This window comes from Fukomys damarensis, unplaced genomic scaffold, assembly GCF_012274545.1.
Source record: "Fukomys damarensis isolate Sample0158 unplaced genomic scaffold, DMR_v1.0_HiC HiC_scaffold_1, whole genome shotgun sequence".
Taxonomy (NCBI): Eukaryota; Metazoa; Chordata; class Mammalia; order Rodentia; family Bathyergidae; genus Fukomys; species Fukomys damarensis.
Window position 1 is genome coordinate 42,726,843 of NW_022900913.1, and position 23,920 is coordinate 42,750,762.

Consider the following 23,920-nt stretch of genomic DNA (forward strand, 5'->3'; position numbering starts at 1 on the left):
TCAGGTCTGGCCTCCCCTGTGCTGTTCACTGTCCCTGTCTCTAGGCTCTTTAGGGCAGGAATGTCAGTTATCAGCTGTGGCCAAGTCTCCTACCTCCTGATGCTCACTTTCCTGTTTTAAAGATGGGGATGGTTAGTTCAGACCCAACTCAGAAAGATTTGTCAGGGATAGAGTTTGTTGTAAAATTAGAACTACATTAAATTACAGTTTATTATAAGCCAGCAACATCAGACAGTTTTGACCGAGGGCTTTTTTTCTCATTGCTCTGGCCCAGGCAGGGTGCAAAAAAAGTGAAACAGGATTGGTCTCAGACTTCTCTGCACAAGTGCTAGTCATTTGAGCTAGATTCATTTCAGAGAGTAAATAAATAGGAAAAAGAAACCCATGAGGAACTGTACAAATATATACAGATATGGGTCATAAGTAAACTGGTTAAAAACAAAATGTTCTGTTTCCTGAAACAGAAAGTGTATGGTTTGGTTTGAATGAATCCTAATGCTGAAAGTCACCCATTCTCTCCTGGACATGAGTAATAATTTATCTTAGGGATCATGGGAAAGTTTTTTTTAATTGAGTTTATTGGTACATTCTAGGTATACAGTACAGTTACATTCATTATTGGGATCTTGTATCTCTACATGACAGGTCTTGGTTCTCATTTTTTCCCCTTACCCTGCCCAATCTGGGAAAGTTTGAATTAAAGTTATTGATGGGTGAAGGGCAGATGGACAAGCACTCTACATACAAAGAAGGAAGGAAACGAGAGCACAGTGTCTTCTAGGGGATAATACATTCTAGGCCAGTGGTGGCAAACCTATGGCTCACTTGCCTCAGCAGGCACGAAGAGCCCTCTCTGTTGGCATGCAGAATCCTCTTTGTTGGCATATGAGACAAGGCACCCCAGCATTGCGCTGGGATTGCCTCACATCACCCCAGTAGCAAGAATCAAATAACAGAGCACATAGGGGCCAAGTGCATGCTCAGTAAAGAGTAGGAGTGCCAGGTGACAATATCACCAGTAGTTTGGCCACTCAGTCTCTAAAAGATTTGCTGTCACTGTTTTAGGCACTCACAGATGTGCTGTTTTATTTACCACTAATTTAGTAGATTTGTTAAACACATTTCTGAATGTTTAGGAAGCTCAGTGAGATTAAATATTGTATTAAATATATAGCTGGCATTTGCAGATCTAGGTTTTAACCTCAGTGTTTATGTTCTGTTTTATGAACAATTTTGTTTTGAAAGGACAGGTTTAGAGACAAGAAAGGAACATGTTGGTAGGGAGAGAAGAAAGAAGGAAAAGAATGACACAAGATAGCTGAGCAATAGATCACGGAGAAGGGTTACAGTCTGTGATGTTTGGTGTAGTTTAGGATGTGTGACTTATATTCAAATTTCTGATTTTCACATAATTAGAAAAGAGAACCAGTTAGTGAATGGCTTTGAGGTTCATGTTTGTTAGAATCTAGTAGAACACAGAGCCTTGCTCATATCCTGGCTGGCAGCGGGTATGTGGTGAAGGCTTTAAGGGCAAGTGGTAAAATCACATCATGATATGTGCAAGGGCCCACATCTTCCCCTACACTCATTTTGGATGCCACCTCCTCCACGCAGGCCTTCTAGATTCCACCATCCTGGTTCCTTGTCTCATTTCTCTGAACAACTATTTCCCTTTTGCTCTTCCTTTAAGGTTGTGCAATGTTAAGCCAGATTTCCCGGTTGTTACTGTACATGCATGACCACCTGATTAGAGAATTCTTTCAGGGAAAGAATTATTTTACCCACTTGGGGGCTCCTATGGCACCTAGCTTAGAAGAGGTACTAGAATTGTGTTTGTATAATTGAATAAAAGAAACAGAAGTGTGACGGGGAAGCAAGCATATGACCAAATCAGTAGTTCCTGTCTAGGAAAGGGCATATGTTGGCCCAGATAGGTACTGCAAATGCTTTTCCACCAAGCTTTCCTTTTCCCCCTCTTTTCTATAGTCCTTCTAATCCCAGGGGATAATTTTGCTCATTCTCTCCCCTTATATTTACAGGGGGAGTAGAGGGAATGAAGAACTATCACTTACTAAACACCTACTATACAGTTGGCAAGAAATTTGTAATTACGGTACTGGATTTTTAAAAAATTATAAGATGGCAGTAATATAAGAGCAATATTTCTGGAAGAATATTGCTTGTTACACAAAAGTTAGTTTTGATAAAGGAATTCTAGGATGTGATGGAAAATTCAGCTGCCCTGTCCAGCTCTGTCTTGGTGCTACTCAAACCTACTCTCCCACAAACCAACCCCCCACCAAATGTCACTACTTAGCAGCCATCACTTCCTTTGAATTCCATTTAGCAGATACTTTTTATGGCTTCAGCATGCCCTTTAGGCTCCCATTTTAACTCCTAATTTGATTAATTTTTTTTCCTTAAAAGATAGTGAAGTCTCTCTAGCAGGGCACCTGGAAATTTTTCCATCCAATTATTTGGCCAATAATTATACTGTCCTAATGTACTTCTTATGCTCTGACGTAGGTATTATGATTCTTATTTCCAGATGGAAGAATAGAAGAAGAATGGTTACTTCATGAGTAACAGGGAGTGGCAAAGTCAGGATTTGAATGCAGGTTGGTCCCATGCCCCGTGTAGTGTGGGCTGCTTCATAGAGTTCATCTCTGCTCCTGCATCTCTGTAGATGGAAACCCACTATTTCCCATGAATAGGCACTCGGCCAGGTATCATCTGTAAATCTGCTGGAATCAGAAGGCCTCAGCGCCTAGAGAAGATATGGGGATAGGGAAGGGGCCTGACAAAGGAATGGATTTTACTCCTAAGCTTGCAGTCCTAACCACAGAAATGGAAATTGGTCTGAAAAAATGGAAATTTTCATTTCCAATCCAAGGTCATAAAGGTAGAGTTTGGAGGAGGAGAAGCTCCTGTAGCCTCAGGGGGACCTTAAAGAGAAAGACAAAACACCAGGAAAGTGAAGTAGTTTTTGACCAATGATCTCCTCCTTACCCCTGCCCACTTCTTGCTAAAGAAGAGTCTAGGTGATGTAGGAGACCATTCTTTGCATTCTAAAAATATATGTCTTAAAAAATTAAATAAGTATGTGTTTTTTATTTAAAAAGGAGACCGAGGACCAGGGATTTAACTCAGTGGTGCCGCTGCTGCCTTCCTTGCAACTGCAAGTTCCTGATTTCAATCCCTGGTACCAAAAAAAAAAAAAAACCAAGTCAGTTCCAGTGGACACAGCTCTAATCTCAGCTCTTTAGAGGCTAATGTAGGAAGATCACAAATTCAAGGCCAGCTTGAGCTACATTGGGAGTTTTCTTTTTTTTTCATTGAGTTTATTGGTACTTTTTAGGTATAGTACAGTTACATTCATCATTGGGATCTTGTACCCTTACATGACAGGTCTTGGTTTTCATTTTTTCCCCATACCCCTGCCTTCCCTTCGCCCCCTCCTCCCTTCCCTATTTACAAAAACTTTATTTCCATTTTTTTTGTTTTCTCATATTTTTTTCTTTTCCCTTATTTCCTTTCCCCTACCCTTCCCACTTCCCCTACACCTTCAGCCCTTTTCTTCCTATTTCACAATGTCACTTACACCATTAGGATCTTATTTATAATTACAGTTTTTCACACTGTACATTGGGAGTTTAAGGCCTGCCTAGAGGACATAGTGAGGCCTGGTCCCAGCTCCCAAAAGAGAGGCTATGCCGAGGAGTTCTATTGTACTCTTGGAGTTCACAGTTAAGAGAAACAGGTGTTATAGAGTTCTTTGGAAAATCCAATGTTGCATTTACAAAGATTATGTTGTCTAGGAAAGGAAAAGACTTTCTATTACCTTGTCTATGTTTTCCCTGACCTTTCAAATGCCCCTGAGGGGGAAGTGTGGAATGTCGGCATTGATTGTTACAAAACTAGTTCCTGTGTACAGAGAATGATTTCTTTTCTTTTTTTTTTTGCTCTGGACTTTGGCTTTCTTTGTTTCTGTGATTCTTTTTCTTTTTTTAATGATATGCTGTGTGTACCATTTAGACATCTGGCATTAGCAGAGATGTCAAAATATTTGCCTTGTAAGTTTGAGAATAAAACTGGAGATGGGAAGGATGAGGAGATGCAGTTAAGCAGCAGGGACAAAGCAGAGAATGTGGAAGGGAAGGAGAGGAAGATGTGTCCTAGGCCCCTAGAATAGCAGAGGAGGAGTAGTTTAGGCCCTGAGCTGCCTGCTGTCTGCAGCTTCCAGACTATCATTTAAACACAGGCCTGTGCAGGGTGCTTTCTCCACTGGCTTCCTTCCTCTTCTCTTTTGGTCACATGTGCTCATTCACTTGCTGGCCTGAATGTTTAGTATTTTCCTATTGATATAGTTCTTTTTGATTGGCTTGATTACCCTTGCTTGTTTCCCTTCGTAGACTTTCCTTAGACATTTTATTGCATCAGTTCGACAGCTTTTCTTAAATGGGATACATACTGGAAATGTTGAGGATGGTCATTTGGGTCAATGGACTTTGGGTGGTCAGCCTCCCTGCTGAATGTGGATCTCAAGGCACAGACGTTGGCAGGTATTCAAGACAGCAGCAATTGGGAATCCCTAAGGAGGCCAGACTGTTGGTATTCCAGGGCTTCATCAGACCTTCTTGTCCTGAAATACTGCTGAAACTACCCAGGCCACTACATACTTTTTGAGATGAAGACCATGTGATATGAAAGAAGAATGCACTGAAAGAGTTTTACGGGCATTTTCTCTGTCAGTGTAATTCCAGTTTCCTTTACTATATAGGATGTGGTTGGAACTTTGAATCTGTTTTTGGTTACCTTCAGATAGAATCATGAAACTCGTTTGTAGAGAAACTATATTTTACATTTATAGGCATGGAGGAACCTTAATTTACTTGGAAGATGTTTGGTTTCTGGCAGGGTCCTCCCTTCTCAGTTCTCCCATTCTTTTGTGGCTAGGTCTGTGAGCTAACCCCAAATATAAAGACCCCCATTCAAAAATGGGCATCTGAAATGAACAGACATTTCTCAGACAAAAAAGTAAAAACAGCAAATAAATATAGGAAAAAATGTTCAATATTGTGGTCATGTGAGAGACGCAGATGTAAACAACACTGAGATTCCACCTCACCCCAGAAAGAATGGCTATCAACCACTAACAAATCATTGCAGAGCTATGGGGAGAAAGGAACCCTTCTCCATTGTTGGTGGGAGTGCAGACTGGTGCAACCACTATAGAAATCAATATGGAGATACCGCAAAGAACTAGGATTAGAGGTACTATTTGACCCAGCTATCCCTCTGCTGGGTATCTTCCAAAAGAATTAAAAGAATCATACCACAGTGATATATGTGCACCCATGATTATAGCAACAGTTTGTAATAGTTAAAACTTGGAAACAACCCAAATGCCAAACAACTGGAGACTGGATGAAAAGGATGTGGTTTTTCTATAAAATGGAGTACTACTCAGCCATAAAGAATGAAAAACTAGAGACATAGCTAAACGGATGCACATTGAGGCTATACGCTTAAGTAAAATAAATAGGACACACTTGAGTAAATACCAAATAGTTTTTCTGGTGTGAAAGACTAAAAGTGTAAATAAGGTTCATATGGTATAATTGATGGTGTGAAAATGGTTCAAAGAGTATAATTGAGAGTGATAGGAGGAAAATGGCTAAAGGGGAAGTGGGAAGGAGAGGGGAAAGGATATAAGGGAAAAGAAAAAAAATGTGAAGAAAGGAAAAAATGGAAAAAAAGTCTTTGTAAATAGCGAAGGGTGAAGCAGGTGAAGGGAAGGCAGGGGTATGGGGAAAAAATAAGAACCAAGACCTGTCATGTAAAGGTAAAAGATTCCAATGATAAATGTAACTGTGTTGTTTGCTTTAACTGTACCAATAAACTTAAGGGGGGGAGAAAACTGCTACATTCCATCTCCTTAGTTCACTTATATCCCATTAGTAGTGAATTTCATGATGTCAGGAAGAAATACTGCCTTTGGGTCTGGCCCTAGCATTTATAGCACCCGGGGCAAGAGTGCCACTGGAGGGGTGTGTCCTATGTGTCTAAATATTTAAAAATGATATACCAAACTATGCCTCAAGCCTGGGCACTTGCCTGCCTAGGATCCTGGTACTCTATTTCTTAGAGCCTGAAACTGGGCCATGCGAGCTAAAAAAGGGTGCTGAACCAGCTCTGGTCTCATGAGCCAAGCTCTGCTGGGTCGGGGGGAAGCCAGTTAACAGCCAAGATGCCTGGTTGGTCTTGGGAACTGAACTCAGGAGGAGAGTTATAGATCAAGGTAAGCTCCTAGAGAGCTGGGAAGGGTCTTTTTTTTTTTTTAACCTCCAATATACCTCATTTAAAAAAGTCTGGATTTTTAAGTAGTTGTAAGCATCTTCCAAAATAGTACTGTTGGAGAAGAAAATGGAGGGAGTGTATAGTTATTTGGGAAAACTCAGCCTGCCTGGGTACACAACAAGTCATTTGTTTTTCTCAACTTTAAATGAACACAATGGCAGAGTCTGTGGGTCTTATTCCTCCTTTACTGCTGTCTAGTGCACCCATATCTTGGAGCTCTGAGTCAGCCAGGGAAGCCCATGGAAAGCCCTTTTGGACCACTCTTGCCCTTTAATTTTTTCATTTAATAGCCGGGCATGGTGGTGCACACCTGTAATCCCAGCACTTGGGAGGCTGAGGCAGGAGGATAACTGTGAGTTCGAGACCAGCCTGGGCTACATAGTGAGTTCCAGGTCAGTCTCACCAGCATAGTGAGACCCTGTCTCAAAAAAAAAAAAAAAAAACCCAAAAAAGAAAAAATTTTTTTTCATTTAATCAATTACCAAACTTTCAAAAAATGGTCTTATGAAACTAAAAGGAAGAAAATTGACCAGTGTCTCCTGGACCTGGCTGTTTAAAGTGCTGCCAACTTTGGCTTTGCTCCTTCATGATGGTCAGCAACCCTAAGCCAGATGGTTGGCCTGTTTACCTCCTCCAAATTGCTTCAGGGGTCAGAAGTCTGCTTACAACAAGGAGCTATTACTGTAGTGGGTGAAGAAAGATATGGATCATGTACATTTTAGCTTTTCTTTCTGGCGCCTGTTTATTCTGGGCGTATTTATTGCCTTCGTTAATAGATACGTATTTAATGCATACTATACACAAGACATGATACCACTTGCTGTAGACGTGCTCTTGCATTGATTCGGGTTCTATTACTTGATGCGAAAATTGAGTCCTGAGGATGTTAATGTCTGCAGCCACATTTGGCCATGAGCGGCGGGGGGTATCTAAAGCTAGGTATGTGATGCATAGTCCTCTCAGCCTCACCCAGGCTGGCACTGAAAGCAGGGCCAGTTGTGATAATGCTGTTTAGGTTTGTGCTTCTGTCTGCACAAGATTCCCACAGTGTCTGAGGCTTATCCACGTGATTCCGAATGAAAGACACAACACCCCCATGGCAAGCATAACAATGCCACAGTCCCTTAAAAATGGTATCCGTCATCCCTACCACCTACGAATATGTCACTTTACCTGGCAAAAGAGATGTGGTTCAGTTAATGACATTGAGATAGGGATTATCCCAGATTATCCCAGGTACTCAAAAGGTTTTTAAGTGAAAGGCGAAACAGAAGAGTTCAAAAAAGGGATAGAAAAAGTTGCGCGCTGATGATTTCCATTTTCCTCTGATGGCTCCAGGGGGCATAACAGATTGGATAGCCACAAAGCCACTTCAGGACACTGCTCCAGGAAGTAGGATGGGGTGGCTGACAGGGGAAAACAGACATGGGGAAAAGACCGCAAATGTCAGGTCCTCCGTCAGGCAGGGCTTTCCAGATCCCAGGAGGGGGGAAGGTCCCATATCCTGGAACAATACAGAGAGATGAGGAAAGAATTCACTGCTGTCATTTGGACCCATTTGCCCTCCTTTTGTCCTTATTCCACAACCCCTTGCCCTATTGGCTGGTTGGAAAATACAGAGCGATTCAAATAAGAATTGAAAAATTATTTGGGGTTTTTGTTTGTTTGTTTGTTTGCTACTGGGGATCAAACTCAGTCTTGCTCTTGTGAGGCAGGTAGCGGCACCACTGAGCTAAATCCCCAGCCCAAGAACAGAAAAATTAAAGATAAAAGTAGTGTATCCTTTCTTTCTCTCAAGATGTGAAAGAGATAAAATTGGTTCCAACAAGTCTTTAGCCACAGCTAATATACCACCTTGTTAATTATTTTTAAAAGTATTCAGTTTCAAAAAATAACTTTGTACAACTCGATTGGACTTGTAGCTGTTTGTGGCTACTTTCGAATTTCCCTCATCTCTCCTAGTAGCATTCTGGCTTTGAAACCATCTGAGATCTCAACACAGATGTTGTAACCTAAGGTGCAGTCACTCTAAGTGGGACAGGGTTGCTTGTGAAGAAGTCTTTAAATTCTAGAAACACACACAACACATATAATTAGAGGAAGCTGCCCATTGTCTATGATTTCATATTGATTTGGAGTAAACTCAGAGGTTTGGAAACATTTTCCCTTCTTTAAAATATGTGTTTTGTATTATTGTGGATTTATTGAAATTCTGAGAAGCTTTGGGGAAGGAATTAGAGCACATTTGTATGAACCCCATATGGGGGAGTGAGGAAGCCACCAGAAGTCAATTTCATTATTCTCCTTTCTATTTCTCATTTTATTATTCCAACTAAGGGCATGGAATGTCTTGGTAGGCTGAACAGATGTATGTATCAACTAGAGAGACGCACTGTCTGTGATTTCTAAGGAAGTATTGTGACAAGCTTACTCAAGTCATTTAGCAAATACAAGAAGTGGGAAGTTTTACTATAAATCTGGGAGTAAAGATTAAAAATTTGCAATTACCTGTGCTTAGTTAACTAAAAAGATAATGTTAGTCTGGTTTGGACACTTCAATGTAAAACCCAAGAGTTTCATAAGCATCAACCTACTTTGTATAATCTCCTATGAGTTAATTTTCCTTCTCAATTTGAAACACCCATTCCATTTTGTCATTTAAATTCAAGCCTAGCAATGAAGAGATAATTATTTCTTAGTTTTATTAGATTTGGAATTTTTTTTATGAGTAGTCCTGTTAGTCTTTCTAGAAAGATTGTTCACAAGACTGCTTCTGTGTAGAGTTTTTCTTTATTTTCTGAAATAAATCAAATACAGCTAAAATAGGTTATATTTTATAAGTTTTGGCAAAGAATAAGGGGTCAATATTAAAGGAATTGGTATAAATGATACAGATTTTCCTTTGGAAGAAGTTGAGCTATCCAAGTTATCTACACCCTGTTAGATCATATTATCTTGCTTAAGCATATTCCCTGGAATGGCCTGATATTTCATCACATTTTAAAGCATGTGTTTCTTTCTAAGCTGCAATAAAAATTTAAAATGTCAAACATTTCTCATACTATTTTCAAAGAAAACAGGCTCCTAATGTGACTGGTTTATAGTTTTAATTTTTCCAAGCAAACATTCACTTTTATCTGAAAGTCTGTTCCATATGCTTAGTGGAACCGTAGGAAGCGTGATCCCTGGTTCTCATCCTTTTATTCCAGATGCAGCTCCTCATCTGGGAATTGTGCTCCGCTGAAAAGCATACCTAACATTAGTCATTTTGTGATGCTATAGGTTCTCAGGACAGTGAGTAAAATATATTACCCCTACTTTAATTCAGGTCATGCCGGACAGCACACAGTTGGCTCAGGCTGGTCCCTCTCTTGAGCACAGCCAGTAAGTAGCAGTGCCATCCCGCTTTCTGGATCACATTAGCCCTTGGGCTGCTGCTTTCTCCCTCTCTAGGCTGGAGAGAATGCCTCTCTCTAGTAATACCTGCTCCCTACAGCCATTTAAAGTCTGAACAGAAAGGATCTTGGATTTCATTTCTGATCTCAGTTGGACCACACATTGCATACTTTGCGATCCTCACATAATCTGCTGATTCTCAACCATCTCTGGCTGGCACCTGAATGATATATCATTTTAAAGAATTCTGCACATAGCTGCTACAACCAAAAACCAATGAGATTGTGATATCTTCTTCATATATAACCTCTGGGCAGAGGGCATCTCATCCAGAACACTCTGGTGAAAACACTACACGCTATTCTTTGGCATCCTTAATCTTAGCACAGAACATGTTAACCACAATTAATAAAACTATAGCCATCAAGATAAAAAGGAACATGCTGCTTCCCACCCCACCCCAGCAATATTATGCCATGATTTTGAGTCTTTTAGGGTAACCCACAGGTATGAGTTCTAGATTCCTAACCCAACTGACTCAGGTTCCTCTGCTCCTGGTCTGGTAGTTCTATCTATTGTGCAACTGTGTCTTTTTGAGTTATAGAAAAAGGACTGTGGTCTCCACCTTTTTGTTGTGTCAAGTGTTTTTCAACAAGTGTTCCCTTTTGGATCCTGAAAAAATTAAATCAGCAACTCATACTTTTCCTCCCACACCAGTCCTTTGAGGAGGCCTGTTTGCTGGTGATGTTGCTTTTCCTGGAGGGATGAGCCTTTGTCACTGAAGAGCTTGAATCTTAGTATTCTGCGGAATTATGGTAGCTCTGGATAGTTTCATTCCTAAATGTAGGTGTGCAAGTGGCGCTTACTCCAGGAGGATCCTCTAGCTTCATCCATGGTTCATCTTCTCTCCATGATACAGAAGCAAACTTACTTCTCCTTGATTTTCAGGATCAGTTATTTAACCCATAGTCATTTTCTTTCATGCCATTTTGTCCGGTTGCAAAAGGAGCTAAAAGTGGCCAGGGGATAATTATAGCTTCCAATTAAATGAAACAATTTTTATTTTCACTTAAAAAAGAAACCTTCCTTTAAAAGCAGGGTTTAGCAAACTGTGGCCCATGGACCAAATCGATCCTGTTACCCATTTTTTTCTGAAAATAAAAATTTTATTGGAACATAATCTTATTCATTTATTTGCGTGTTGTCTGTGGCTGCTCTTGAGCAACAGTGGCAGAGGCGTTGTGAGAGAGGCTCTGTGCCCTGTGACTTCCTGTCTGAGTGGGTCCGAGAAACTGCAGTGTGGAGGGAAGTTAAAATAGAGTGTTGGTCTCTTTTAAAAATGAAATTTATCTTTATTAAAGATCATTTATTGTTTATTTTAATATTAATTAATTTATTAATTTTATCGGTACATTTTAGGTATACAGTACAGTTACATTTATCATTGGGATCTTGTACCTTTACATGATTTATCAGGTTCTTATTTTTCTCCTTTCCCCAGTCCTCCCTTCACCCCCCTCCACCCTGCCCTGTTTATAGACTTTGTCTCCATGGTTTTTCTTTTCACAAATTTTTTCTTTTCCCTTATGACATTTCCCCTACCCCTCCCATTTTCTCTACTCCTTTAGACCTTTTTGTCCTAGTAATAATATCAATTATACATTTTGATCCTTATTTACACTTTTAGTATTTCATATTTGGGAAACTATTTGGTATTTATACATGTGTGTCCTAGTAATTTCACTTAAGTGTATGCCTTCAATGTGCATCCACCTAGATATAAATATCTCTAGTTTCTCATTCTTTATGGCTCAGTAGTACTCCATTTTATAAACAAAACCTCACATCTTCTTTATCCAGTCACCAATTGATGGGAAATTGGGCTGTTTCCAAATTTTAGCTCTTATAAACTGTGCCACTATAAATGTGGGTGTGCATATATCACTTTGGCATGATTCTTTTAATTATTTTGGGAAGATACCCAGTAGGGGAATAGCTGGGTCAAATAGGACTTCTAATCCTATTTGTTTGAGGTATTTCCACATTGTTGTCTTAATTACTCTGTTGGCCCCTACCCTATAAAATTGCCAGGAAAATATTTTTTTTAGCACAGTATGACTAAGAAAGGGATACGAGTGTTGACTTTAGTCTTTTTGCTCTGTGTGTCACCAGATACCATGTCATATGGTTACAAATGCCTCATTCCCAATTCGAGAGAGAAAAATTTGGCCTTTATTCTACATTTTGTCAAATAGCCAATGAAATAAGTTTTTCCATTTTTTCAAGTGCTGTTAGGATGTTTTCCAGATAAAATATCTGTCAGCATATCATGCTGCAGCATCTGTTGAGTAGATTTAACTGGACATAAAATTATAGAATGGTTAGGACAGCAGATTTGGAATCAAGGCAGCAACATCAAGGAAGCTGCAGAGACTTTACAACTTTTAGTGTCATCTTTTTAAAAAGGACAGTTATAGTTCCTTTCATATTTAAAAAGAAAGTCTTAAAGAATCAATTGATTTTAATGTACAGTCTCTCTACAGATATACACATGCACATGGATATAATGCCCAAAGGCATTCAAATTGTACTCAACATCTGGACACAGTATTCCGCAAACCACATGCTAGTTCTTAGTTTCAAACATTTCTGAAAGAAATCTTCCATAAACTTGAAGCAGGCTGTGACTAGTTACCAGAAAAGCTTAGTCTTGGATATATTATATTGAATTATTACTGAGTCAGATGCCTGAAACTCTCACTCAGTGGCATTTGGGAGCTTTGAGAAAAGTGGAAATTATCACCAAGGCTGCAAGTGGATTCAAAGCTAAGTACACTATTGTACTGTTATCTCTCCCTCCGTCCTTCCTTCCTTCCTTTTTCCTCCTCCCCTTATTTCTCCTCCCTTCTAAAATATCAGAAGTTACATAACTAGCACATATTCCAAAAGGTGGGGTTGATTGATCAATCAGAAAAATAGGAAAATGTATTGATAAGTAGAAGATTATTAAAACCTAGCTTTATGTGTGAAAAGTATGGGAACAACACATGGAAAGGGAAAGAGAAAAAGGAAAAAAGAGGTGAAAATATGTCTCAGAGGAAAGATAATACTACCAAATAAGGCAGATGCTCATAGACAGAAGCTGAGAACAGAGTGGTAAGAAATATGTAGTGCATAACTGGTGTTCATGAAATACACCACAATTCACAAATTCACTAATTTATTAATTCAAACTGCACTTATTAAGTGAATGCTATGTGCATGTCACTAGGAAAATTCCAAAAGATTTAAAGGCACACTGACACTGTCCCTGTCTCTAACCTGTGGGTAGTCTTTTTTTTTTTTTTAATCTTATTGAGGGTACTTTTTAGGTATACAGTACAGTTACATTCATCATTGGGATTTTGTACCCTTACATGACAGATCTTGGTTCTCATTTTGCCCCCATACCTATGCCATACATATGGGTAGTTTTTGATGCTATGTCAGGACCACCCAAAAACAATGTGTCAGTTTTCCATTACTGGGACAAAATACCTGACATGCACAATATAAAGCAGAGAATTTTTTGGCTATGTTTTCAGAGATTTTAGTCTCTGGTTGGCTGACTTTGAGGCAGCCCCTCTAAATTATGTCCCAGCATCCTTCCTCCAAGCAGGCCCCACCTTCTTACAGCAATTTCAGCTCTGAACTCACTGATGGACTAATATATCGATGAAGTTAGCATCCTTATGATAATCATTGTTCAAAGCCTCCACCTCTGAATATTGCTGCACCGAGGATCAAAACCTCAATGCATGAGTCTTTAGAAGTCACTTAATATTTACACCATAACAAAAATAGACTCATTTGTGGTATGTTTATAATATCAATATGCAGGTAGACAATACAGTAGGGGTGCAAAAGGAGATTGTCTCTTTCTGGGAAACGCTATAAAGGTTTATGGTGACACTTGAATTTACCCTTAGAGGTTGTACACCTCTTTAGAGTCTCTTTAAGTTTCTACTATGGTCCAATGGGAACTTTCAAAATGAGAATCAAGAGCCTTACTAGTCCCAGTAGATAGAGATCATAATTATACTTGAGTCGTCTAACTTTGAGTGTTCAGTAAAATGTGTGAGCTTTGAGACTTAAATCAGTGACTGTAGTTACTCTGTGCATCCTTTCATCACTCTGGCTTTAAAGTGTTCTAATATGTGTGACCATGTACCTAGGACTGTGTTTAGTCTGTGAACTAACTAGCAGATTCCCCTACTATTTGATTATAAATTCTTCCATATTTTAAAAACACTAGAAGATTCTGGTGTATTGAATTAATAACGTGTGGAATTAATAAATAAATGTGGTAAAACCTTTGTCACCCAAAGGATTATCTTATGATTATCTAGAAAATGCAATACTTATGTCAAAAGCTTTCTATATTGCAGAGTTTTGAATTGGTATGTGGGATACAGCCCAACCTAGGACTACTTTCTCTCACTATTGAAAAATAGCAGTCTTGGTTTTGTTTATGAAGTCTTTGCCTACCCCTATGTCCTCAAGAGTTCTACCTATTCTCTCTTCTAAAAGATTTAGTGTTTTTGTTTTAATATTTAGATCTTCGATCCATTTTGATTTTACTGTAGTGCATGGTGAGAGATATGTGTCTAGTTTTAGTCTTCCATATGCAGAAAGCCAGTTTTTCTAGCACCACTTATTAAAGGGGCTATCTTTCCTCCAGTGAGGACTGTTGGCCCCTTTGTCAAAGATAAAGAGGCTGAGTTTGTTTGGGTTGTTTCTGCCTCTTATAGCCTGTTTCAGACTGCATGGGAAATAATATAAAGACTCAACTCGGAGTTCAACCTGTTGAAGTTTTTGCACTGCAAGAGAAATCATCAACAGAGTGAATAGACAACCCACAGAGTGGGAAAAATTTTAGCCAGTAGTCCCTCAGATAAAGGACTAATATCTAGAACATATAAAGAACTGAAAAAAAATCAGACCCCCCCCAAATTTAAAGACTCGATCTAAAAATGAGCATCTGAAATGAATAGACACTTCTCAGATGAAGAAGTACAAACAGCAAATACATATATAAAAAAATGTTCAACATTACTGGTTATCAGACAGGTGCAAATTAAAACAATGCTGAAGTTCTATCTAACTCCAGAAAGAATGGCTAATATCAAAGAATCAACCAACAACAAGTGATGACAGGGTGATGGGGAGAAAGAAACCCTTGTCCACTGTTGGTGGGAGTGCAGACTGGTGCACAGCGTGGTGAGTCCTCAAAAAATTATATTAGATGTCCATTTGACCCAACTGCTCCCCTTCTGGATATCTTCCCAAAAGTATTAAAAGTATCATACCACAGAGATATATGCACATCCATGTTTATAGTGACACGGTTTGTAATAGCTAAATCTTGAAAACATCCCAAATTTCCATCAATTTATGAATGGATAAAAAAAGATGTATTTTTATCAGTGGAGTACTACTCAGCCATAAAGAAGGATAAACTAAAAAAGTTTGTTGATAAATGGTTGCACCTTGAGTCTATACTCAAGTGAAATAAATCAGACACACGTGTAAATATCACATTGTCTCTCTGGTGTGAGAAACTGAAAGGGTAAATAATGATCAAAATGTATAATAGATAATTGGAAATAGGAAGGAATTATTCAAAAGGAAAGAGAAACTGGGAAGGGAGAGAAAAGAAGGAAGAGAAAGGAAAAACAACTAGAAAAGTAGAAAAAATGGAAACAAAGCTTTTGTAAATAGGGAGGGTAAGAGGGGGTTGAAGAGGGGAGGGAATTGGCAGACAAAGAAGAATCAAGATAGCATGTACAGGTACAAATTCCCTTTGAGGAATGTGATTGTTATGTATATTTAAACTGTACCAATAAATTAATGTAAAAAATGATCAGTGGTTACTGAGGATTTGAGAAAGGGAAGTGTGAAGAGTAAAAAGTGGATTTATAGAGCAGAAAAAGTATTGTGTATGGTGCTGTAACTTTGGACAGATGAATTTGTGAAAACCAAACAAAAAGAAGTCAAAGAAATGAGATTATACATAGTCAAGGGAACATTTATAATTTGGGAAATAGAAGCCACTTTAGTTCCACAAGTGAAATGCATGCACTTAATATTATGTTATAAGAAACTGAGTCAGAGGTCATAGAAGCTACGATAGTAGAATAGCAATAATATAATTTGATTACAATTCAACAGGACCAAGTTATACAGAATATCAAGATTTTCATTTCCTGATAAAATTTAGTATTGAGATTGGAAAATAAATCCAGTTCTATGTATTAAAATTTAACCAAATACATTAAAATTTGAAAAAAATAAAGAGCTCCCTTGTCCTATGACCTAATTATAGTATAACAAATTTTTCTGTAAAATTGAAAACACTGTCCTTCAGTCTGTGATAGTCTTTGGAATATATGAACTTGTCTTTTTAATGTGCTTCAAGACATACATGTGTTTGAATCTTTTATCACATTAATAAAAGAAACAGAAGAGAATAAAATAAAAAAATTAAAAAAATAAAGAAAAATAAGCATACCCCACAGCAAGCAAGAATAGTGCAGGAACTACTGACTTTGGATCAGAAAATATATTTTCAGAAAAACATTGTCAATAATGGGAAATAGTTGGGGGGATTGTGATGCAGTGCTTGCCTCCCATAGCTCCTCAGGATGCTTCACTGAGGGGGTGTGAAAGTCATTTACAGTGGCATCAAATTCATTCATTCAATGCTGTCACATCTTAGGACGAAAATGTTCATACTTGTTTCCTGACCTTGAAGTATGCAGTGTACTTTAGGTTCTGGGTTCTCTGGAGCTGTCCTTGACCTCATTGGCTGCACATTTGGACACCCATCCCCACCCCCGCAAGTCCTCACCCAGGTTCCCTGAATCAAAATTTCTGAGCCTAGGGTTCTCCATGTAATTTGATTAATTAGCTAGGCTTGTGAGCCACTGGTACATAATATGTCAATGTAAGTAAGTTATATCAGTTCAAAAATAAAAAGTTGTAAGATGAGCAGTGTCCTCCTTAAACTCATCCACAATCAATCAATATTAATGAATAGGAGAACCTCCAAAGACTTGAGGTTTACATTTCTGCTGGCATTAATTATAAGGTTTGTGTTCTCACCCAATGTTGTGAAGTCTGATAGCTGACTCTCGATATCTCCTTACCACCTCCAGTTTACTGTGTCCCATAAATTTTCGGTGGGTGGAGAGACGTAGTTTTTCTGGTAATTCAGAATGTAGGTCAGAATGTTTGTGAGAACTACTCATTCTGCAAATTGAAAGGGTTGTAGCATATAAATCCAAGATTTATATGGATTTATATTTGTTGCCATTACCCCTGGCTACTAATTACCTGAATACCAGATCATCCATGAAACCCAAACTTTCAAATTGAGATTATGAGAAATTTGTAATCTTATCTGACCAACTATCTTTTCTTTTTAGTTGCCTTTTAACATTTACACATTCCAATGTGCTAGGTGAAAGATAGTAACAATTAGGTGAGTATGTCATACAGACAGATTAACCCTCTCTAGATTATCCTTTGGTACGTTGGGAAGGATTGTGACAGAATAACAAGAAATCCAAGCATGCAAACATGAAGCAATTTTAATTTAATGAGAGGAGACCAAAAGTCATAAAATAAAGTGCCTTCGAAGATTAATTCTGGCTAAATTGTTTTTTTAAATTATGTTACAAGATAAAGGAAATAAGGAATAATTAAATTATTTGAAAAATTTTATATTACACAAAAATGCTTAGAGACTAATTTAGGGATTTAAAATACAAGCAGAAGTTTCCCATCTAAGAGGAAAAGAGAAGAGATTGCTCCTTCCCAAGACAGCACCTTAAAAAGTGACCCAAATGAATATATTAAATATTCAGAAAAATCCCTGAAGATACAAATAACTCTGATAGCCAAATAATCAGAAATCACATCATAGATTAAAATAAACTCACTAAGAATTAAAATTGGTTGTTAAATTATCACTGGATTCATTAAAATATTTTAGGTACATTGATATTTTTACATTAGCACCTGAGAGACATATAAAGAGGTATTGCTAATCACTAGACATAAAAAACAATTATTCTAAAATCTTTCCAAGAACACACCTAGGACTACTACATGGTTAGTAACATTTATAACTAATAAAAATGTTGCAGTTCAATTCCCTAAAGTGAAATCCTTGCATAAGGGAAGTATCTAAAATCATATCCGATAGAAATGATTACAGACTTGTGTTACTATGCAAAGAAATACAAACAAAATTATTGACATCAAATTGTACCAGAATGACATTAGTTTGATGTGACAATGTCTATTTTAGAAATCAGGCATTATCTGTAGCTTTGCTGTTTTGCAAGGGTGAGCAGTTTCAATAAGTAAGATGTTAAAATGACAGGCCAGCAGATTTATATACATTAATTTGTTCATTTAATAAGGGAAACAATTCAAAAAGAGAGATTCTAAGATGATGATTGTTGGGGAAGACACATTAGCTGTTCAGATAGCTAGATATACTAATATACTTTAACATGTAATATTTTATTTCCCTGGTATATATAAGTATATAGTTATTATTTACCTGTGCAATTCTTATTTAACTAATAAGAGGTGGTTGCTAAATATATATACTTCTTATTTACAGGTTTAAACAGCCTGCTGTTGTTAAATATTTTATCAAGAGCTAGGTTTTAAAGCTTGGAAATTCTGAAACGACTTTTCTCCTGATTTTGCTTTTTGTCACTCATTTGCCTTTAAGCAAGCCTATATATCTTTGAGCCTATAAGAGAAGACCATAGAGTATGGTATCAGAATTCTCCTTTAGTTGATAGAGATCAAGATATGGTTAGCTGGAGCAGAGCCCAGGATACTTGGAGAGATAGATTTGCTGGTTTGCACAATAGGAAATGGACTATTTACCTTAATTCTAGTGGGTGAGAGTTGTACCATTACTGTGACCTAGAAAAAGGAAAAATTAAAGCTCCTTAATAAAGGAGCCCTTTCAGAAACATTTTCTATGAACAATGGGAGGACCAGCCTCGTCGTATTCCTGCTTACTGATCCACATCTGCTGGAATGTGGACAGGCTGGCCAGGATGGATCCTCCAATCCAGACAGAATACTTCCGCTCTGGGGGAGCTATGATCTTGATTTTCATGGTGCTGGGTGCCAGGACTATGATTTCTTTCTGCATCCTGTCAGCAATGCCCGGGTACATGGTGCTGCCTCCAGATAGCACGGTGTTGGCATATAAATCCTTCCGAATATCCACATCACACTTCATTATAGAGTTGAAGGTTGTCTCGTGGATTCCACTGGACTCAATGCCCAGAAAAGAAGGCTGGAAAATGGCTTCGGGACATCGAAAGCGTTCATTCCCAATGGTGATAATCTGTCCATCAGGAAGCTCATAGCTTCTTTCCAGGGAAGAGGAGGCAGCTGCACTGACCATCTCTTGCTCAAAGTCCAGAGCCACATAGCACAGCTTCTCTTTGACATCCCGCACAATCTCCCTCTCAGCTGTAGTGGTGAAGTTATAGCCTCGTTCTGTGAAGATCTTCATGAGGTAATCGGTCAGGTCTCTGCCTGCCAGATCCAGACGTAGAATGGCATGGGGCAGGGCATAACCTTCATAGATGGGCACAGTGTGAGTGACACCGTCCCCAGAGTCCATCACAATTCCTGTGGTCCGTCCTGATGCGTAGAGGGACAGCACAGCCTGGATAGCCACATACATGGCGGGTGTGTTGAAGGCCTCGAACATGATCTGAGTCATCTTTTCCCGGTTGATCTTCGGGTTGAGAGGTGCCTCAGTGAGAAGAATGGGATGCTCATCTGGTGCCACGCGGAGCTCATTGTAGAAAGTGTGGTACCAGATCTTCTCCATATCATCCCAGTTGGTGACTACTCCATGCTCAATGGGATACTTTAAGGTCAGGATGCCTCTCTTGCTCTGGGCCTCATCCCCCACATAGCAGTCCTTCTGGCCCATGCCTACCATCACCCCCTGGTGTCGTGGACGCCCAACCATGGAGGGGAACACAGCCCGAGGGGCATCGTCACCCCCAAAGCCTGCCTTACACATGCCTGACCCATTATCCACTACCAAGGCAGACAGCTCATTGTCAAACATGGTGCCGGCTGGACTATTCCAGATCGGTACGTAGAATTTAAATATAGGAGAATACTAACTGTGATATTCAAAAGCGAGAGTGAATAATTCACAGACCCTCCAGAGCTGCCTTCAGAGACGTCTGTAGTGTGAACACAAGTATTTAAAGGATTGCATTGACCCCTCCCATGGCCTGTCCCACCAGTCCTCAGCATTTTGGGGTGGGGTCACCTTAAAAGTATTAATGATGATGATGAGTACAGAATTTATTAGTAGTCCTTCCTCCATAAAGAAGGAAAATTAGCAACCAGGTAGCCAAATCGCAGGTTACTGTAATTAAGCAACCCACACAGGGCTGTCAGCCAGCTTGGCAAGGTTTCTAGATAACTGTGATTCAATGGGAGATATAAAAACTAGATTAAAGAGAGCTGGCAGTGGGTCTGGGTAACACTGTCAGAGGGGCCACTCCCTCCTTAATTTGCCTTCTGGGTCTATTTTCTCTACCTCTAACATTTTAATCTTAATATATTGTTTTTATGAAGGATTTGAGTCTGCAAGTTTTACTTTTTCAAGATTTTTTTTCCTTATTAGATCCCTCATCTTATGGCATACCATCATGATAGAAGCTGTTTTACCGAATGGAAATAATGCGTGACAAGGGTAGCCTGACAGCTGTAATTATAATAAACTTGTACCATGCAAAATATAGAGATATTTAATAGACTTCTAATCTGTCAGAGGCCAAGTAAAAGCGACAGAGTGATCAATGAAGTTATTATAGCTCTTCCTTTTCTGGTATTTCTTTCTTTTCTGATATTTCTTTCTTTTCTAAATTTTATTAACCTGATTTTCTTAAGCAATTGCTATCCCTAGACATTGTTGACAGGGTAGGGTCTATTTGGTCCACGTCGACTGCACGGAGGCTGAATGTCAACTTTCCTGCATGATTTATTAATTAAAAGCAATTTATAAAAATTTTATTCCTTTGAAATAACTCATGTTACACAACAATGGACAAAATTAAGTGATAAGATAAACCTGAAAACTATATATATGAACTCATTATTTGAACATTTTGGTCTTCAAGATGTATATACTATATTATAACATCAAACCTCTGGCAGTTATTAAAAGCCACACAATCATAATGGTATTATCTTCTTTCTATTTTAAGACATGTTGTACACTGATCACTTTAGAGCAACAGTATATTTGTATTTCATGTTTAATATGGAAATATAGATAACCTATTAAGATGTGAAAATATAGGACATTATGAGAAAATATAGGACATTAGCAATGTGTTACAGAGGAAAAACGATTAAGAAAGCTCATTACCATAAAATCCTAATGGTATAATTGACAATGTGAAATAGGAAGAAAAGGGCTAAAGGTGTAGGGGAAGTGGGAAGGGTAGGGGAAAGGAAATAAGAGAAAAGAAAAAACAACATGAGAAAATGAAAAAATGCAAATAAAGTATATGTAACTAGGGAAGGGAGGAGGGGGTGAAGGGAGGGCAGGGATAAGGAGAAAAAATGAGAACCAAGACCTGTCATTAAGGTACAAGATCCCAATGATGAATGTAACTGTACTGCATACCTAAAATGTACCAATAAACTCAATGAGAAAAAAAAAAGAAAGCTCGTTATTTCTGTTCCCATATATTAGGTGAACAAAATATGATCTGTCAGCTTTTCTAAAGCGAAGTGTCCACATCTGAATTCCCCAAAGTCACCTTTATTTTGGTCACCTGTTTACTCATTCATTCCCTCACTCAACAAAGCTCATTTTGTAAGTCATAGCAGCACTTTACTGAACAGACACACATCCTCCAGTTCAAAGCCAGAAGAACTAGCCTGAATCTATGCTCAGTGAGTCTCTTGGAGGGTCATGATAATACCAGGCTATGATTGTTTGGCTACCTTCTTCTTGTTTTTTTTTTTTTTTTTTTTTTTTATACCAGGGATTGAACTTAGGACATTGCGTTTGCCAGGCAGGTACGGTGCCACTGACCTACATCCCCGGCCCTGACCGCCTTTGCCTGCATCTCAATATAGAATTATTTTTCTGCTTATCCAGTGCTATAATGTGTCTTCAAAACCTACATGTAGAAAATCAGTCATGGCAGAACATGTGTTTCAACATAGTATCCATAGTTTTTCTTTGGATCCCATCAAGACTAACCTTTCTCTTAATATTTTCTGTAACAGAGTATTTCTTCCTTTAAAAGCATTGAAACATTGATACTCTAACATGAATGGTTTTGTAAGTTCCTTTTCATGTACAGCCATTTTTTTATTAAAACAATATTTTATTGCTATAGGATGGTACTCCTGGGAGTTTCTTCTTTAAAAATCCCATAATAAGCTACACACATCCTGCCAAGTGGAAAATGAAATATACATTGCATTTAGCACAGGTCCTTACTTGAGAATGCTCTGATCTGGAGTATACAACAAAACTCTATCAGTGGAAAAGTCAGTGGAGTGCCCATTTGGTACTAAGTAGAGTCTTAAGTCCTAGATTTACTGAGTGCTGTCTGAGAATTGCTTTTGAACCTAAGGATGTTTGGCACTAAGACCGTGTAGTGTCCCCGGTGCCTTGACAGGGTAGTAGATGTGGGATTTCATTGGACGATTTGCTAACTTCTATTTTAGTTTTGATGTCCCCAAAGAAAACTTTCATAATTTATATAACCTTGCAACAAGTTTATGCTCTTTACCTACCAACAAAACAAAAGATTATATCATAACTCACGCCATTTAAAAATATCATCTCAGGCTGGTTAAGTTATTAAAAAGTAGTAAAAATTTGTGTAAGTGAAACATAGAAAGAGGGGTTACGAATGCTGGGGTGGAGCAGAGGTACCAGGTTTCATAACCGATGAAAATTTGCAATGTATAGTTTACCTACAGCTGTAGAGGTCTTTATAATTAACTTCCATATTTGCAGAATTTTATTTAATTTTGCAGTTTGCCTACTTTAACTACCATGTGAATATCCAAAACTAGAGTAAGGTACAGGTCTGAGCACGATATAGGAACATGATGAGAAGAGGTCATTGGAAAGCAGTGCCATTACTTTTACAGAGTAACCCTGGACTTGGTGGTTCTGTCCAGAGCATTTAGTAAGCTTCTCCCATGTGCCAGGCATAGATAATATTTTGACCAATGATATTCAACCTTTCTTTTTAAAGAGTTTATTGTCTTTGGGTGAAAGCCACCTCCTTGCAGGGCAACACGTGGCCGCTGGGCACTAGTATAGAGAAGTGCTCTGATAAGGCACTGGCATTACTGATCATTTGTCTAGAATTCTAATATCACTCTCAGATACACAGAAAATGGGAGTAAAATGTGGTAGATGGATAAAGAGATGGAACATAGACGTGAAGGTGGAACAAGGTGTGCCTGGCCCTGGGGAGAGGCAAGGGAAAAGAGAGGCCAAAGGAAGATGATTCCTGAGCTGAGTTCCAGGGGGTGGACAGGGGGTTGCCAGTGGAGGCAATATTGCTGGTGCAGAATCAGAGAATCAATTGTGTGTGTGAAACTAGGTCTCTACACAAGAACCCTCGAGGGTTTAGAGTCTTGGAATGAGTTTGGATTTTAGCAGGCAAGAGGAAGGAAGTAGAATGCCAGGACTGCATGTTGTGTTGTATTCCCTGTGGACTATATATGATCAGATTTTGGGGCCCCTGGAGGCTGGATCTTAGAGATTATCTCCTGTCTAGCTTCTCATTTCTTAAACTGGGCAGTTCAATGAGGTCCCTTTTGGACACTAACAGTTTAGAGCGTTGAAGTCAGCTACCCTCCTCCTTGGTCCTCACTCACTTCCTTCCATAGTCTGTCCTTGTGTCCTCGGTGGGTTTTGCACATGTGTTTAGCTCTCCCCATATATTGATAGCTTGGAGAGTCTGCTTCAATTGCACTCCACTGTTAGTGGCAGAATAATGTGGCTCTTAGTACAACACATTTAATAACGTACAGGGATAGGTAGCTAACGTGATTGTCTTTATTACACACTCAT

The 23,920-nt window shown here is 38.7% G+C and overlaps 1 protein-coding gene across 2 annotated transcripts; it reads right to left on the bottom strand.

Annotated features, from left to right (window-relative positions):
- Window positions 1–18,787: 18,787 nt before the first annotated feature.
- On the bottom strand, window positions 18,788–19,918 carry Actbl2 (actin beta like 2). Of its 2 annotated transcripts, XM_010626909.1 has the most exons (2): window positions 19,790–19,918; window positions 18,788–19,663 (listed from the first exon to the last, which is right to left on the bottom strand). In XM_010626909.1, exons 1-2 carry the CDS (start codon window positions 19,916–19,918, stop codon window positions 18,788–18,790), a joined length of 1,005 nt encoding a protein of 334 aa, XP_010625211.1. The 2 variants fall into 2 exon arrangements, with proteins under 2 accessions (XP_010625211.1, XP_010625210.1); XM_010626908.1 differs by having other exon boundaries at window positions 18,788–19,918.
- Between the last annotated feature and the right edge of the window lie 4,002 nt (window positions 19,919–23,920).